General features: G+C 32.4%; 1 protein-coding gene across 2 annotated transcripts in view; it reads left to right on the forward strand.

Annotated features, from left to right (window-relative positions):
- Window positions 1–13847: 13847 nt before the first annotated feature.
- Window positions 13848–19555, forward strand: part of LOC134695494 (uncharacterized) — a 42608-nt gene continuing 36900 nt past the window's right edge. For both annotated transcript variants that reach the window (XM_063556771.1, XM_063556773.1), the window contains exon 1: window positions 13848–14220. In XM_063556771.1, the coding sequence (XP_063412841.1) occupies window positions 13914–14220 (307 nt within the window). In that variant the 5' untranslated portion in view covers window positions 13848–13913. The remainder of the gene's footprint in view (window positions 14221–19555) is intronic.

Here is a 19555-nt window from a genome sequence, read left to right on the forward strand (position 1 = left end):
TCTCGTTCGCCCTGGATTGTTTCGCTCCTCTTTTGTGTATTGCTTTATTAAAAAGGAAGGCTGATCATCTGTGATTCAGCTGAGTTCACGGAAGTCGTGCTTATGATACGAGAACACGACAAGGTCCCCTTGATTTTCATGCAACATTTCTTATTTCTTTCAGTATAGTAGTTCACTTAGTTTTATCTTTGAAAATTATTGGTCCATGCTTATTTATACTTGACAGCATTGCTTTATTTTGTTCATTTTGAAGCTTGCAGAATTATGCTTTAATTATATAAAATTTATAATTAACAAGATGCGTATATTGTGGATCTATTTATTAAAAACAAAACATTAATTAATTTAATTTACCTTTTTATTGATATCAGAGCGAAACGACTCACTTTCCGTCGCGAACCGACCCGCCGCGAACAAACCCGAGGTGAACAGGTAATCAGAGCGAAACTACCCGGTACCTTTATCGCGCCGTATCCAGCAGGGTCATATTATGCGTTTTGAAGTTTATATCCTAAAATCAGTATAGCTTGCATACTCTGTTTTGCTTATATAGGGAGGGGAGTTGATTTAAACTTATTTTTTTTTGCATTTGAGCAAAAAGGATAAGAAAAAAGTTAAAGAAACTTATGAAGTCTTCTCCCAAAATACAATACGTAACAATAATATCAGATTATTGCGAAGTCACAGCTAATTATTTGAGAATGAAGGAATTAATCATCAATCAAATTTCATAATTGGTTCACAAATAAATCGGAAATTAAGTTCCAATAAAGATTTAAACACGAGTTCAAAGAAATAATTAATTGGTAAACAAATATTTAATTATGTTTCAGGAGTATACGGTAATATACAATCAAACATGTCACAATAATTGCAAAGTAAACATACACATCACCTTGATTATTAAATGTTGGGCGAATTGACCCACTACGATGGGCGAACGAACCCTGGGCGAACGAACCCTGGGCGAACATGTATTTTGGGCAAACGGACCCTTTACCTTTCAGAAGTACATTACTAGGATGACTTCTGATAATATATAAAAGAGCATGTTTGTAGAAGAATGCATATTGCATTATCATGTTATATAGACAAAAATACAAAACATTTAAAAAGAAAATATTTGAATAGTTTTGAGATGTTGAGGGGTGTATACATGTATATCATACATTATGCAAATTTGTAGACTATTGAGACAACTTAATTGGACAATTAGAAAATGGTATTTTTCAATAATTTTACGTAGCTCCGCCTTAATACCAATAACACCTTCTGTAGCTTCACCTTTCTGTAGCAACGGGTGGTATTGTGCCTTGGCAACGGGTGTTATTGCAATACCCCCTTCTGTACCGGAAATGATCAATTTCGTCATCATTTTCATGTAAGATTAACAAATAAATAAAAGTACATACATGTAAAACAGAACAGGATTTATAATATAAAACCCAATTTAATTTGCTGTGAATAATAATTTTAGATATATTCGTTTTCAGAAGTGACGTTTTTATTCTTCGAGCAAGATTTTGTAGGTGTGTGATTCTGCTATTTTTTTATATGCGGGATATTTTAGGATTTTTTGCTAACATTACCGGTAGTATCTTCAAATGGCATACATTTAAAGTTGTCAACAAGAATCTTACTTTATATGAAATCAATCGAATATTACCAAGTTAGCGCGATTTTCAGAGAAACTCTCATTTCATTGTGTTTCCCTTCTTCTTTCTTTAATTTCTTTTCAAATGATGGATGTGGAAACATCAACGATGTCAGAACAACACCATAACCCAAGAATACAAGAGCATTACGTATTATATAAAACATGCTGCCTGTCGTTTCGGGTATTATGGTAGATTGCCACAATCGGAAAACTGACAAACGGAAAACTCGACTTCGTCTCGGGTGATATTGGTTTTCTGAGTGTGGTAATCTACCATAACACCCTCAACAAAAGGCAGTATGTTTATAGTATCGTGGTTTTAAATGACTCGGTTCGTGTCGATGTTTACAGTTTATTGGAGTAATATGTTACTCCTAGCATAGATCCTTAGTCCATTTTGAGTGGAAATAATTATAAGAATTTTATATTCTTATTTTTTTAAATATTGTTAGGGAGCATCATGAGAGCCTTAATTCTATGACGGATTATGCGGCTTCAACAACGGTAATACCAGAAAAATGTGTGGAACCAACCCATTTCATATTTTTTGCCATCAGTAGCGAATTTCGGCATTGTCTGAATGTTGTCTCATCGGAAGCTTACAGAAGCCGGCGATTGTTAATTTGATATTTATATTGCATATTACACCCATCAAAAGGGTCAAGCAAAGTCAATTATACAAATTATATAATATGATTTTATAATTGTTGTCAATCCACACAACGCTATGTTTTTGTTTTAACCGTTTGTGTGTGATACATAGAGATTAATAGATGGCCTTTTCCATATCAGCCTGGGTATCATCCCGAGACCCCCATATCAGCCCGAGACGGAGTCGAGGCGCTGATATGGGTCGAGGGATGATACCCAGGCTGATATGGAAAAGGCCATGTATTAATCGCTTTATCATATACTTCCGACAATAGTTTTATGTAAGGAAAAAAAACCAAATGCAACAACTAAAACAGTCAAAAACTTTATTAAGAAGTTATAAGTTATAAATTCAATATACTATAATCGTCAACTAACAGCATCACTACCTCCATATATATGTACATTGTATGGTAACATTTCCTATAGAGGCATTTTGAAACATTGAATATTTGGAAGAGTTTCATGATCATTATAACTCCATGTTTGTTGTACTATAAAATGATTCATAATTGCCAATGGCATTTGTTAGCAAGTACTAAACTATCCCCACAAAAGTTCCCGTAAATTTTGACGTCGTCATCAATATCTGACGTCACAATGGAAAAATAACAACCGACACCGGAAACACCGGAAGTAACTTGCACGAGATGCACTGTTATGGGTTTTTGCACGAGACGCCCCTGATATGGGTTATCAGACCGGGCTGATATGGGTTATCAGCCTGGGTGGGAAATTATAGCTTGTGTACTTCCGTTCGTTACACATATGCAAAAGCTATCATATTAATGCTAAGTATATGATAAAATACCATATTACATACTGTCAACATTATTTGTTTAAATAACAAAAATAGGCCTATCGGATATTGGATCAGATCCGACATTCGTTTTGTTTTTAGAGGGTGTAGTCGGCAAACCTCGGGCCTGAACAGTCAGGGGAAACGACTCTATTACTCTAATGGAAGCGCCATCTTGATGCTAAGAAATGTCTTTTTTCTGTTTACGAAAAGGTTGATTTAGCGGATCGTACATATCAGAATGACAAGTAAGTCAGCCACATAAGATTTTGTGAACATGAGCTTTCGATCTATCTATATGACAATAATAATCGCACCGAAAAAACTATCTAAATCAGACCATCAAAAAGTTGTGCTATAGAAAATAGGCACTGGCTACGGTTACATGGAAATGTAACAATAATAAAAATATTATTGTTACATAGGAGACTAAATGCCGGAATGCAAAGGCGGATAAGGAACCGATTATTTACGAATAATTACTGAGGCTACGGTTACATGGCGTTATTGTTACATGAAAAACAGCAATCATTAAACTTAAATCTTGTATAGTTTTGTTGCCTTAAGGTGGTATGGGTGTCTTTCGCCATCTTGGATTATAAAAAACAGAGAATCTAAGGTCCATATTTTCTATCAAATTAGCAAAATTTGATGCAAGAATGCAGATATTTCATGTGTTTTTACATTTAAAAGGTCCAATTTATAAGAATATAACTTATAAATATAAATATATGTACAAGTGTAGATTATTTTTGGTTGTATTTAAATATTTTGAAATTGTCATTTTAAGGGGAGGTAACTCTAAAACAGTGCATTTTCTGTTGGATTGTTCATGGAATTTTCCTACTTTGTATTTTAGCCGGAAAAAAACGTACGGTGACCCTGTCTTTTCTTTTGATATTATCAAAGCATTGTTTGAAAGCTATATTCTCCTAATTTATTTTACAATTCTATCATTTCGTTTAGTTTCTATTCACAAAATGGTGTTTTTTCCTGTATAATCCATACAAAATATGTCATTTTGTCACGACCCGTAGCTTGAAAAAATGCACGGTGACCTATCATTTTTATAATATTTTTTAACATGTATCAATAGATACTACATTTTGGCAAAGTATGAACAAATTCTATCATTTTTATTTTAGACTCCATACCACCTTAATCTTGCATATGTACGAAATAATACTTGTAATAATGATAAATAATAAATATTATCGTTAACAAATGGTGTTTAAAATTTTTTTTTTAACGTATAAATGTTTTTGGTGTTTTAAAGATACTACTTTAGATAAGTATTGCCAAAGGCGAAAATATAAACCAATGGTTTGTTGTTGAGAACTCGGGCTGAGAAAAGTGTTCACTTTAAGTATTTAACTGCACACCTACTCGTATTACTGTCAAAAAGGGATATTGCAGAATGGAACTGTACAGTATGTGATACGGACGTTCACAGTGCGGCATCACTGGTGTGTGATGGCTGTTGGAGTGGTTTCACCAAAAATGTGTCGAACTCAGAAATGCTCCAAAAACCACTTACTGGATATGTAGAAAATGTCATTGCAAATAAATAATTAAAGAATTTGTATTTAAGGTTTATGTACCCTTCTGTAGCAATTTTTGTACGAATTTTTCAAACCTCAATTGTATCAAAACTACAGATATAATGAATAATAGAGATAGGCCATTTAGGTCATATTCCAAGGGGAAACATGATGCAAAGCATTATTTTTTACTGTTTCGTTGCATTTGATAGAATAAGAGGACTTTGTGGCAAATAAATCAAGATTTTTTGTAGAAAATCCACAGCCTTTAATACAGAGATATTTTTTTTAAAATTTGAAACATAAATTACTCACTTGATATTCTATGATGTGCTAGTGTTTATTTTTTACAAAAAGTTCTAAGCAACCTGTAAATTCCAAAACACCTCGTGCTGAGTCACTAAAGTCGAGCGCACCCTAAAAGGTGTACTTGATTTTGGCAATATTTATATTTGTTTTAACCAATAACTACATTTCTAAACTTGTTTTAAGGAAATCAATGCTAGCACTGCATGCAATAATCCGATATCTATCAGTCATCACACTGTCAAATATGAGCTTACAAGGATAAAGGCTGTGGATTTTCTATAAAAATCTTGATTTATTTGCCACAAAGTCCTCTTTTTCTATTTAATGCAATGGAACAGTAAAAAATAATGCTTTGCATCAAGTTTCCCCTTGGAATATGTACAAAATGGTCTAACTCTGTTATTCATAATATCTGTAGTTTTGATGCAATTGAAGTTTGAAAAGTTCGTACAAAAATTGCTACAGAAGGGTACATAAACCTTAATAATTGTATGTATTGTAAATATAAAATAAATGTCTTTAATTTTTATTATCTAGTACATTTTAATAGACCCATCGTATATTGCTATTTTTCATGTTACAATAACGCTATGTAACCGTAGCCTCAGTAATTATTGTTACATTCGTAATTAATCGGTTCCTTACCCGACTTTGCATTCCGGCATTTAGTCTCCTATGTAACAATAATATTTTTATTATTGTTACATTTCCATGTAACCGTAGCCAGTGCCATCATTGAAAGGAAATCGCAAGGTACTTGCGATTTCAACTTTTTTCAAGAAAATGGCACATAAAGTTTAAATATTCATTTTATTTACATAATATCATGTACACATAGTGTTTAAAGTTGTACTTCTCGATATTGGAAGACAAAAATGAAATCAAACACCAAAATAACGAGTTTACAGTTGCATGCTTACTTTGTTGTTGTTCTATTGTTATGCTAATCAAACACCACGTCAGAAAATATTTACCACACAGTCATGACGAATCCAAGATATAGTTCCTACTTCAAGTGTTGGCAGAATGTAAGTGAACAACATCCTAAATTTTTATATAATTTACATTGGTTGATATACATAATATAAACATGTATTTTTTTTCACAAAAAAGTACCATGTTTGTACTCTCAGTCATTGTTTAATTACTAGCCTAGATCATTTTTAAATTGTTGTATTGCACATGGTAAGCATTTTTGCTAATTTTATAAAGGCAACCAAAGATGTGATAGGATTGCCAATGAGACACCTCTCTACAATGACACAGAATCATTTCTATATCTCAATATACATGTAGTATTGTACATCCTACAACATGACAACATGACAAAAGCCCATACAACAGTCAGCTAAAAAGGGCAGAAAAAATTACAAATGTATAACAATTCAATAGAGAAAACTAACTAATTTATGTAACATAAAAAGCAAACAAACAAATATACATGTAACACATCAACAAACGACATCCAATGAATTGCAGACTCCTGACTTGGGAAAGGCACATATATACATACAGAATATGGCGGGTTAAACATGTTAGCTAGATACCAACCCTTTTATGGGAAAATTTTGGTTGATTTTATAGCGAATCACTGAAGCTGAAGCAAGACTGGAGTGCCCCCCCCCCCCCCCCCCCTAAAGGAAAAGTTCTGGCTCCGCCACAGCTTGTTCTCTAATATGAACCAATTCAAGTACATCTTCTAATTGTGCACTCTACTTGAGTGACTCACCAGGTTTTTTAGAATGTTAAGGTTATTCAGTATATATAAAAAAAAAAGGGAAGATGTGGTACATGTATGATTGCCAAGAAGACAACTCTCAACAAGAGACAAAAATTACACAGAAATTACCAACTATACATTGTAGGTCACTGTACAGCCTCCAACAATGACCAAAGCCCATACGGCATAGTCAGCTATAAAAGGCCCTGAAATGACAATGTAAAAAACTCAAAGAAAAAAATGATGGCCTTATTTATTCTAAAAAATGAACGAAAAACAAATAAATGTATGTAACACATAAACAAACACTGAATTACAGGCTCCTGGCTTAATTGGGACAGACACTGTGGCACATACATGCATATAGTGGCTGGGTCAAACATGTTAGCTGGATCCCCCCCCCCCCCCCCCCCAATACCTGGGACAATGGTATAAAAAACCATTGCGTCTCATTATCACTATTTTGTATTTCATGCAATAAAACATTGAATAATATAGCTGCTTTGAAAGGAGTTTCCTCTTGGGTTACATGATCTTACATGTATGTGTGCAAAATGAAACATCTCTTATATTAATCATCTTTGCTGTTTTGACATACATGATTGATATCATTGCACTAAGAAAATTCCACCTTTTTTTTCTTCAAACTTTAGATTTTGAGTGTTGCAGATGATGTTCAGTTTGCAGAGGTATTTGAAATGGAAAAAAAGAGAAATATGAACATACATTGACTGCTTTGAATATAAGGTGTAAGTAAATTGTATATGTACATGATATAATTATTAGAAATGATCAGCTTATCAGTGAGTATAAAAACATTTATTAGAGTTCAATATTTCAGTTAAAGTAATTTGGGTATAAAGCAAGGCAAATGTAAAAGATGGTTTGTTAATAGTCATGATAGTACATTACTCATCTGAATTACAATATCATACTTCTAAAAAATCACAATTTTATTGGACTGTTTTCTCCTGTTGAAAATACAATTGATATTAAAATGAATCATCAGTTACAAGAAAATCGTATCTTCAGAGGCAGATTTAGGGGGCAGTGGGCTGACCCCCCCCCCCTTTTGTGTGAAGAATTTAGTTGATTATACAAGGAATCACTGAATAATGACAAGAGAAGGCCCCCCTCTGATGAATATTTCTGTATATGCTAATGATCTTTTAATCCTTATATAATAACATTTTGTTTTATTCTTGATTTATATTATCTGATTATCTATATGATTCTTCTCTTTTGTATGTAAAAAAGAGTTACATGTGCCAAAAAATATGTTGAAAATTTGAAAACTGTTAACAAGAGCATCAACGAATAGAAAAAAGAACAATACCAGGTCTGGACATTTGTGGCAACATGCAATTATTACCAGGAAAAAAATGTAGCTGCACAGAAGACACCCCAGATCATAAAATTGCATGTAAAAAAGGAAAGCATTCCTTTTCATAGAATCAAAGAACTCTTTTAACCAAGTCAAGATGTTATTAGACATGTTATCATATATATAGTACATTTGTATTTACAAATATAAGAAGTATGTGTGACTATGTCATGTTACATGTATGCTGAGAATATTTTAATGTCACAAGGATATGAAATGGATAAATGAAATATTGTCAACCATTTAAATAAAACAGACAGGCTCACATAAAAATCAACTGCCTATGTGAAAGTTTAAGTTGAATTTATTGTCTAGAATTAACATACCATATATCCAAAGCACAGAATTGCCTTTCTCAGAATTTTTATATGTTAAATAGAATGATATTTGTAGCTTTTATTTTCTTGGAACTGTTTCAATATAAAATAAGGGAGATGTGGTATGATTGTCAATGAGACAAATTTCCACCAGAGACCAAAGTAAATGTTAGAAAATACACGTCACAGTTATGTTTGACATTGTGTAGCAATATATATGAAAGACACAAAGATTATAGTGTAAAATAATTCAAACAAGATAATGAACTATAATGATTACTCTTAAACCTGGCAGCAAACTCACTGAAACTAAACATAAAAGCCAATTACAGTCAACTCATATTCACAAAAGGAACTATTGAATTCAAAAAACCATCAAAGGCAATGAAAGTCAACATTTAGATTGTTTTCCTTTTGCACAAAACTTGCCATATATTTGGAAACAACATAAATCCGCCATAGATTAGGAAATTAAAAAACTTGCCATAGATTTGGGATGGCATGACGTCACATTTACCATAGATTAGGAATCTGCCATAGATTTGGAACCCACCATAGATTTGAGTCCTACATATTGACTTTAGGTTAATTTTAATCTACACTGCTACTTTTGCAGGTACAAATCAAGTACTGTAAAATACAGATACATCTACCTAAATATTACAATAATTTTAAAGTAACACAATTGTACTGAAAATTAAAATTAGTACTACAGTTTTATGTACAAATATAGTACCTATGCAAAAGTAGCTGTGTAGGTTTAATACACATGGTTCAGTTTTCAAGAACATATGGAATGGAATCAAATGTTACAGGAATATTCAGGCTGTCCAACACTTGAAAATTTGTTTTGTGCTTTGCAACATTACAAAATGCATACCCTACATAAAGTATTATTTGTGACTTCATATTTGAAAAAGTTCATCGAAATGATAGCAATAATGGAACTAAATTACTTCTACCTTATTGAATTTGTTATCCTTAATTTTGTGTATTTGTATATAAGGTGCACAAATTTCTCTGCTTTTAAAACTTCCTATATGAAGCCGTCCAGGTTTCTTACTATTGGAATTTTCTCATTATTATCTGCATACATCGCTTATTACCCTAGAGAACCTCATGTTTATCATTGAAGATGTGCTTCACAACGGTTACCTTGGAAGTGTACTTGCTCACAATATGCTATGCCCCAACAGGAAAAAATATATTCCATTAAAAAGTAGCAGTGATATTGTTGGCTTTTTTCAAATCATTCAACCTCTACCCTTTTTTATTGGGAAAATATGCATCTTTTTCATCAAATTGGGAAATTTAAAATACACTGAATTTGACTGAAACTTCAATTTACAGACCCATTTTAAAGAGTCAAACCCTGCTTTAAAATAAGACCCCATTTTGTCAGTGATGACCCTAAAGTGTTCACATATAGTTATGTTAAGCATGAACATTTTTTAAATTAGTGTTTTTCAGTTTGTATTCATGCAACTTCTTCTGAGACTGCACTGTTTAGGAAAAAGTTGTCTTTTTGGGAATAATTTTAAGCCATTTTTTTTTTAATTACGATTCTTCTCCAGGGGGAAAGCCTTTATTCTCCATTAATTTAAGGCAAACAATATCACTGAGGGACACTGAGTAGTTAGCTGGTTTGTATTCTGTAATTATTGCATGGAACACAAAAATATAAAAGAATGACAGGATATAAGGGGACGACCATTTGATATTCTGGGGGGGGGGGGGGGGGGGGGGGGCAGGAGGATTTTGAAAATAAATAACTCAGCCTTGATAATCACAAAAATAAATGGTTTGTTCTGTGGTAGTTTGAAAATAAATAACCTGACTTGCAACGTATTGAAAATCAATAACTTAGCAGGTCTATAGCTTCTTGGGCCTTCAGCGGTATCAAAACCCTTTAGAATATGTTTAACAATGCTTGCTTTTGAAAAAGGCTAGATAAAACCAAACTAAATTAACTTTAATACTACATGTATGTTGTATGCCATACATGTATATTGCTTGGGAATATAAATGATTCATTTTGTGAAGAAAATTTTAAAATACTTAATCTAATTATACCAATTGTCTTTTATAATATACTTATTACTATGTATTTGTGTTTCGTTAGTTCTGTCTCGCTATGTATTATCTTAGTTTATTTGTATATATATTGTCCTCTTGTACACAAGTCATGCAAGTATGTGTCTGAGGTTATGAAATAAATCTTGAATCTTAAAATTTCTGCAGGGGATACTGATCTTTTCTGATTAAATGGTACATAATGACTTGACTATACATGTATTATTCATAATTAACAAATATTTAAAAAAAATGTATGTTTTCGTCTATCATAAATATAGTTGTGAAAATGAATAATCAGTCCCTTGCTTTAATGAAAATGAAAAATCTTGCTTCAATAGTGCAGAAAATGAATAATCTGTCCTCTCAGTTTACAAAAATAAATAACCGATCAAAAACAAATCCTCCTGCCCCCCCCCCCCCCCCCCCCAGAATATCAAATGGTCGTCCCCTAAAGCAAAGTGGGGAATACAGATTAACAAACAATGTTGATAGTGCTCCTAACATGCATCTGCCTGCTGAGATAACACAATTAAATCCATGCTAAGAAACCTACAAATTATTTGACTGCCTATTTCCTCAAATAAAAAAAAAAGACACAATGAACCCAGTGAAATAATTGGCAGATCCAGGGTATTTACCTAGGTTCGGAATTTCTTTTCAAAATGACTGGATCCTCGCCTGGAATATATCACAGCTTGGTGTCAAAGGGTGTTTTCCTAGGGTCGGAATTCCTTTTCAAAATGACTTGATCCTCGTCTGGAATATATCACAGCTTGGTGTCAAAGGGAAATGCTATCTTGTTTATCATGTATTAAAATACAAGGAGAATAGATGGTACAGTCTGTTATTGTTAGATGTATTTCTATTTGTAACCATCTGATGATCTGAGTCTAATGGTTTGTTCTTATATTGGAATATTCTACCATAGCCCATCTAAGTGGAAGGTAGGCGCCCAATACCATGTTTAAACCCCTTATTCTGTATGTGTTTTCCCCAAATCAGGAGCCTGCAATTCTGTGGTTTTCGTTAGTTTCTATATTTCATACTTGTTTTTCGTTCATTATTTTGTACATATCAGTGGCGGATCCAAGATTTTTCATAAGTGGGGGCCCACTAACTGACCTAAGAGGGGGTCCGCTACAGTCACACTTCAGTGATTCCCTATTTAAGCAACCAGCAAATTTTTTTCCCCCAAAAAAGGGGGGCGGGTCCCTGGCCCCCCTAAATCCGCCTCTGTATATTTACAACATTAGTTTTCTCCTTTTAATAGTTAGCTTTTGGGGCCATCAGATCTGGTTGCATGACCTATATATATTTGTTAATTTCTTTTTCATATTGGTATCGATATCTTGTGGAGAGTTGTCTCATTGACAACCAAGCCACTTGACTTTGTGTTTGTTAAGTCTACCTTTTGTATCAAAGGCGAGAAGGCGATCCTACATTTCTTCGTCGGCGGTGCTATGTCCACAAATGTTCACTCTTTGGTTAAAGTTTGTGGAATTTTAATAACTTTCTGAAACTGTTTTCGATTTCTACCAAACTTTGAAGGAAGCTTGTTTATGATGTAAAGAAAGTAACCATCCAGAATTAAATTTTGAAAAAAAGGTACGTATTCCTTATTTTACTTATGATTAAATGGACTTAGTTTTCCTGCCAGCTGTCATTTCATTAACTCTGGATTTTTATGATCTTTTATGCCCTACCTACTATAGTAGTCTGTCCCGCTTCAGGTCAAAGTGTTTGGTCAAGGTAGTTTTTTTATGAAGTTGAAGGCCTTTCAATTTGAAACTTAGTTTATGATATGATCTTTTTAATATTAATGCCAAATTATAGTTTTAACTCCAAATTTCACAATCCATTGGACATATTAAATGATTGTGCGAGTGGGGCATCCGTGTATTGGGACACATTCTTGTTTTTTTAGTTTTTTTTAATAACACTTAACTTACTATAATGGATTCGTACATAACTTGGATAGACTCTAGATTATGACCAAATGCTAGTATCTAGAAGGATATTTTATGATAATTTATTTTCTGTTTTCCGTATATTAATTACTTTTAAATGGACTTTTTTCACATGACACAGGGTGCCTTAAAAGTTTGCTTTTATCAGATTCATCAAGGATTTGTATTGTAACTATACAAATCCATTAATTCATAATCACATATGGATTTTGACCACACATAGACAAAATCAAAATATATATACAGTATCTATAAAAGACTGCGATTTTTTTTAAATCTTTTTTCCTTATTTTTTGTTGAGCCTACTATACATTTGAAAATACCTGTACCAAGTCAGGAATTTGACAGTTCTTGTCCATTCGTTTTTAGATGTGTTTTGTTATTTGATTTTGCCATATGGACTTTCCGAATTGATTTTCTTCTAAGTTCAAATTTTTTGTGATTTTACTTTCTACTATATTTTGTGCTTACACTCTTTTACAACAGAAGTATGCGAGACACTGGGTCAAAAAAGTAAAGAAAAATCAGAAAACTGGAATAAAGTATACTACTTGTCTAGGGTACTGTCATAAGTACAATTACTACTGACAAGCCGCTTTTTCAGTGTTATGATTAAATAGCTTAATTATGCATTCATGTTTTAGAACAAGAAAACTCTATAAATGATGAAAATGACACAAATTAAATAATCATCACTGACTCAAGAGTAACAAAGTTAAGAATCATAATACAACGGCCTGGTGACATGTGCACGTGTAAAGGAGCATTGCAGATAGAATGCAAATTAACTGTCACTGGATTCGAAGCGTTATTGAGATTCGTTAATAATCTTCAAAAATGTGTGCACAACAGAAACAAATAAATTGAAGGTTGCCATTTTACTAATCATATATAAATGAGGGGGAGGACCGGGGGTACCCTTCTCCCTCCTCCCATCCCTTTTCTCCTTTCTCCTACCCCTCTTCTCCTTATTTTTTTTTTTAATTTACCGAAAAAAAGAGATATTTTATTTTTTCATATTTTATTTTTTCATATTTTATTTTTTTCTCCTTTCTCCAAGCCTTCCTCTCCTTTCTCCTTTCTCCCACCCTTTCTCCTTTTTCCTACCCCCTTTCTCCCTGTATCCCTTACCCCTGTTCTCCCCCCTCATAAATATCATGAGTCGAACAAGCCCATGGATGTAATTAATACGCGTTAGTTTGTTATCAAACTGTGTATTGACCTTTCAATTTTAGAATAATAGAGTTCAAATATATCAATATTCATGTTCTAAGTTATTGTCATTTTGACGTAAACGTTTTTAAACCAATGACACGATACGATTTATTTTTCGATTATCTCTGATACTTACTCATTTGATATGGTAAAGTCCCAACAGGTTCGAATAAGATCGTCCCAGCATATTAACATTGGTTTCCCTCCCCTTACTTATATTCCCCTGGCCTGAACGACATCAGGAGTGTTGTTTTGACTGCGAGGCTGACACGACGCAATGGTTACTCGACTCTACGAAGAGCTCCGCGATTTTTGGAAAAACTCAGGGAACTCGGAATCAATGCCACTGAGGAATAGTTGTGCATTGTGTCCACTTAAAATCATCAATTGTAATGGCACAGGAGACTGGTCCTTTAGTGATGCAACGTTAGAATATACTACACGAGATGGCTGTTTGCTGGAACAGTGGTTTTTGAGTGGTATTAATTGGGTCACTGCAGCGCTATCACACCGAGGGAAAAATGAAATGAACCATGTTCAAAAAAAGGCATTTGATAGTCTTCTGAAATATGTTGGTGATATAGGTAATGAATTATTTACTTTATTCTCGGGCATACGATTTTAACCAGTCAGGGGACTTACTTAAACAAGTGATTTTCGAAATCACTGATTCAAGTAACATTATTTCCATAAAGGTTGGAAGTTAGAGTTGTCTTTCTTTAATAATCACCTATTTGGTCCGAGACCACAAATGTCGTCCCTTGATTTTCGTTGTTCACAAATATATAGTCCCTAGTGTTAACAGTGGGTTACTTGCCAAAATTTTTTATACCCCTTCCAAATTTATTTCTCCATTTTTAATGCCTCAAATTGTAAGTAGGGGGGTGAAATTACACTGTAAAAAAATTAGGGTCCAGAATTTTACAAGAAAGTAGTGATTTGGTCCAGCTGAAAAAGGTTAAAAATTAGCACAAGACACCCTAAACACAAAATTGTCCATATTTTGAGTTAGAGGCGATGAAGTTTTCTATAATTTTGATATAATTTGTCCCAAAAGTAGTACAACACACTGTAAAAATTTCATTGAGAAAGCGCAGGTGGGATTTTTTTAATTTTCATTTATGTTCTAAAAGAAATGCACTACGAATTAATTGTGTTCTCGGACCTAAGAGGTGAAGTCTGTAAATATAGAATCTGTACTTTGGCACCTTCCCTAAATGATTTGGTGGTGTCAATTTGTCAAATAGCATGAAACTAAAGGATTTAAACTTTTATTTTATAGAATTTCTGCAAAAGTGACCAATTTTGGCATTTATGGTCAAAATAGGCATTTTAAGGCTTTTTCAATATTGATGCATACATGGCATCCTGACTTTCTATCTGACAGGTTTTCATGTGTCAATACTTGTGTTTCTATGCCTTTATCTAGTTCTTTTACTTCTTTATGAACTCAGAATCTACAGAAAAGAAGATTATCTTAGACAATATGTACAAAATATGTTGTATAAATGACCCTTGTCTAACGCCCTGTTTGCATGAAGTCAAAAGTGGTGTTCTTGGTACATAAAATTTGAAGTCCACAATAAAGACCTCACTAAATTTGTATCAAAAGCACTTTACAATGTCTATTGTACCTGTTCCATCTCACATAATATCTTTCTCTTCTTCTGTAGGATAGCAAGTGGTTTAAATATAAGCCTGTTGAGACTAAAATTGCATTCAAGTTTTTCATTAAAAAGGCAAAAATCTTTGTATCAGACCATACTGTCTGTAAGAAAAGTCAATTGCAAGAGCCTTTTTGTGCTCAGATTTCTTGTATCATGTCACATGAGTATAGAAATGATAAAAAAGACACAATTTTTTATTTCTTATAGATCAATATGCATTTTTTAATGTAAACATGTGGCACGGCCTAAATTGACCCTTATTTTTTTCCAGTCTTACTTGGCTTAGGACCCTTTTAAACTAATATGATATGTTATTTGTGACTTTTCTTTCCATTTAAAATACATTAAATACATATGTAAGGATTATTTATAACCAAAAAGCTTCACAAATTTAAAATTGCTTGAAAATATTACATCTTCATGTAAGGCCCCCTTTCATTGAAAAACCTCAATTTTTAGGCCCAGGCTGATATAGATTGGACTTTTGAATAATTATGCTAAGTCTGATAAATCAAAGGAGTACTCTATTGCTTTTAGTTCATAATAAATGATATATTAGGGCATTTAAAAAGTATTTTTTTTGCAATATTTTAATTTTCAAAACCCAAAGTGTTGATAGTTGAAATTATTCAATTTTAACGTCAAAATTTAACACGCAAAGATGAGTATAGAATTTAACATATTGTCTATAATATATATTCTATTGTTATGAAACTTTGCAAGCAGTGTTATAATTTATTAAGCCTTGGTCATACCAAGTTTTTTTAAGATTTGTCAACTCTTTCTATCCTAAGAGGTGAAGTCTGTAAATTTAGAATCTGTACTTTGGCACCTTCCCTAAATGATTTGGTGGTGTCAATTTGTCAAATAGCATGAAACTAAAGGATTTAAACTTTTATTTTATAGAATTTCTGCAAAAGTGACCAATTTTGGCATTTTATGGTCAAAATATATAGGCATTTTAAGGCTTTTTCAATATTGATGCATACATGCATGGCATCCTGACTTTCTATCTGACAGGTTTTCATGTGTCAATACTTGTGTTTCTATGCCTTTATCTAGTTCTTTTACTTCTTTATGAACTCAGAATCTACAGAAAAGAAGATTATCTTAGACAATATGTACAAAATATGTTGTATAAATGACCCTTGTCTAACGCCCTGTTTGCATGAAGTCAAAAGTGGGGTTCTTGGTACATAAAATTTGAAGTCCACAATAAAGACCTCACTAAATTTGTATCAAAAGCACTTTACAATGTCTATTGTACCTGTTCCATCTCACATAATATCTTTCTCTTCTTCTGTAGGATAGCAAGTGGTTTAAATATAAGCCTGTTGAGACTAAAATTGCATTCAAGTTTTTCATTAAAAAGGCAAAAATCTTTGTATCAGACCATACTGTCTGTAAGAAAAGTCAATTGCAAGAGCCTTTTTGTGCTCAGATTTCTTGTATCATGTCACATGAGTATAGAAATGATAAAAAAGACACAATTTTTTATTTCTTATAGATCAATATGCATTTTTTAATGTAAACATGTGGCACGGCCTAAATTGACCCTTATTTTTTTCCAGTCTTACTTGGCTTAGGACCCTTTTAAACTAATATGATATGTTATTTGTGACTTTTCTTTCCATTTAAAATACATTAAATACATATGTAAGGATTATTTATAACCAAAAAGCTTCACAAATTTAAAATTGCTTGAAAATATTACATCTTCATGTAAGGCCCCCTTTCATTGAAAAACCTCAATTTTTAGGCCCAGGCTGATATAGATTGGACTTTTGAATAATTATGCTAAGTCTGATAAATCAAAGGAGTACTCTATTGCTTTTAGTTCATAATAAATGATATATTAGGGCATTTAAAAAGTATTTTTTTTGCAATATTTTAATTTTCAAAACCCAAAGTGTTGATAGTTGAAATTATTCAATTTTAACGTCAAAATTTAACACGCAAAGATGAGTATAGAATTTAACATATTGTCTATAATATATATTCTATTGTTATGAAACTTTGCAAGCAGTGTTATAATTTATTAAGCCTTGGTCATACCAAGTTTTTTTAAGATTTGTCAACTCTTTCTATCCTAAGAGGTGAAGTCTGTAAATTTAGAATCTGTACTTTGGCACCTTCCCTAAATGATTTGGTGGTGTCAATTTGTCAAATAGCATGAAACTAAAGGATTTAAACTTTTATTTTATAGAATTTCTGCAAAAGTGACCAATTTTGGCATTTTATGGTCAAAATATATAGGCATTTTAAGGCTTTTTCAATATTGATGCATACATGCATGGCATCCTGACTTTCTATCTGACAGGTTTTCATGTGTCAATACTTGTGTTTCTATGCCTTTATCTAGTTCTTTTACTTCTTTATGAACTCAGAATCTACAGAAAAGAAGATTATCTTAGACAATATGTACAAAATATGTTGTATAAATGACCCTTGTCTAACGCCCTGTTTGCATGAAGTCAAAAGTGGGGTTCTTGGTACATAAAATTTGAAGTCCACAATAAAGACCTCACTAAATTTGTATCAAAAGCACTTTACAATGTCTATTGTACCTGTTCCATCTCACATAATATCTTTCTCTTCTTCTGTAGGATAGCAAGTGGTTTAAATATAAGCCTGTTGAGACTAAAATTGCATTCAAGTTTTTCATTAAAAAGGCAAAAATCTTTGTATCAGACCATACTGTCTGTAAGAAAAGTCAATTGCAAGAGCCTTTTTGTGCTCAGATTTCTTGTATCATGTCACATGAGTATAGAAATGATAAAAAAGACACAATTTTTTATTTCTTATAGATCAATATGCATTTTTTAATGTAAACATGTGGCACGGCCTAAATTGACCCTTATTTTTTTCCAGTCTTACTTGGCTTAGGACCCTTTTAAACTAATATGATATGTTATTTGTGACTTTTCTTTCCATTTAAAATACATTAAATACATATGTAAGGATTATTTATAACCAAAAAGCTTCACAAATTTAAAATTGCTTGAAAATATTACATCTTCATGTAAGGCCCCCTTTCATTGAAAAACCTCAATTTTTAGGCCCAGGCTGATATAGATTGGACTTTTGAATAATTATGCTAAGTCTGATAAATCAAAGGAGTACTCTATTGCTTTTAGTTCATAATAAATGATATATTAGGGCATTTAAAAAGTATTTTTTTTGCAATATTTTAATTTTCAAAACCCAAAGTGTTGATAGTTGAAATTATTCAATTTTAACGTCAAAATTTAACACGCAAAGATGAGTATAGAATTTAACATATTGTCTATAATATATATTCTATTGTTATGAAACTTTGCAAGCAGTGTTATAATTTATTAAGCCTTGGTCATACCAAGTTTTTTTAAGATTTGTCAACTCTTTCTATCCTAAGAGGTGAAGTCTGTAAATATAGAATCTGTACTTTGGCACCTTCCCTAAATGATTTGGTGGTGTCAATTTGTCAAATAGCATGAAACTAAAGGATTTAAACTTTTATTTTATAGAATTTCTGCAAAAGTGACCAATTTTGGCATTTTATGGTCAAAATATATAGGCATTTTAAGGCTTTTTCAATATTGATGCATACATGCATGGCATCCTGACTTTCTATCTGACAGGTTTTCATGTGTCAATACTTGTGTTTCTATGCCTTTATCTAGTTCTTTTACTTCTTTATGAACTCAGAATCTACAGAAAAGAAGATTATCTTAGACAATATGTACAAAATATGTTGTATAAATGACCCTTGTCTAACGCCCTGTTTGCATGAAGTCAAAAGTGGGGTTCTTGGTACATAAAATTTGAAGTCCACAATAAAGACCTCACTAAATTTGTATCAAAAGCACTTTACAATGTCTATTGTACCTGTTCCATCTCACATAATATCTTTCTCTTCTTCTGTAGGATAGCAAGTGGTTTAAATATAAGCCTGTTGAGACTAAAATTGCATTCAAGTTTTTCATTAAAAAGGCAAAAATCTTTGTATCAGACCATACTGTCTGTAAGAAAAGTCAATTGCAAGAGCCTTTTTGTGCTCAGATTTCTTGTATCATGTCACATGAGTATAGAAATGATAAAAAAGACACAATTTTTTATTTCTTATAGATCAATATGCATTTTTTAATGTAAACATGTGGCACGGCCTAAATTGACCCTTATTTTTTTCCAGTCTTACTTGGCTTAGGACCCTTTTAAACTAATATGATATGTTATTTGTGACTTTTCTTTCCATTTAAAATACATTAAATAC

Source organism: Mytilus trossulus, chromosome 13 (genome assembly GCF_036588685.1).
Source record: "Mytilus trossulus isolate FHL-02 chromosome 13, PNRI_Mtr1.1.1.hap1, whole genome shotgun sequence".
Taxonomy (NCBI): domain Eukaryota; kingdom Metazoa; phylum Mollusca; class Bivalvia; order Mytilida; family Mytilidae; genus Mytilus; species Mytilus trossulus.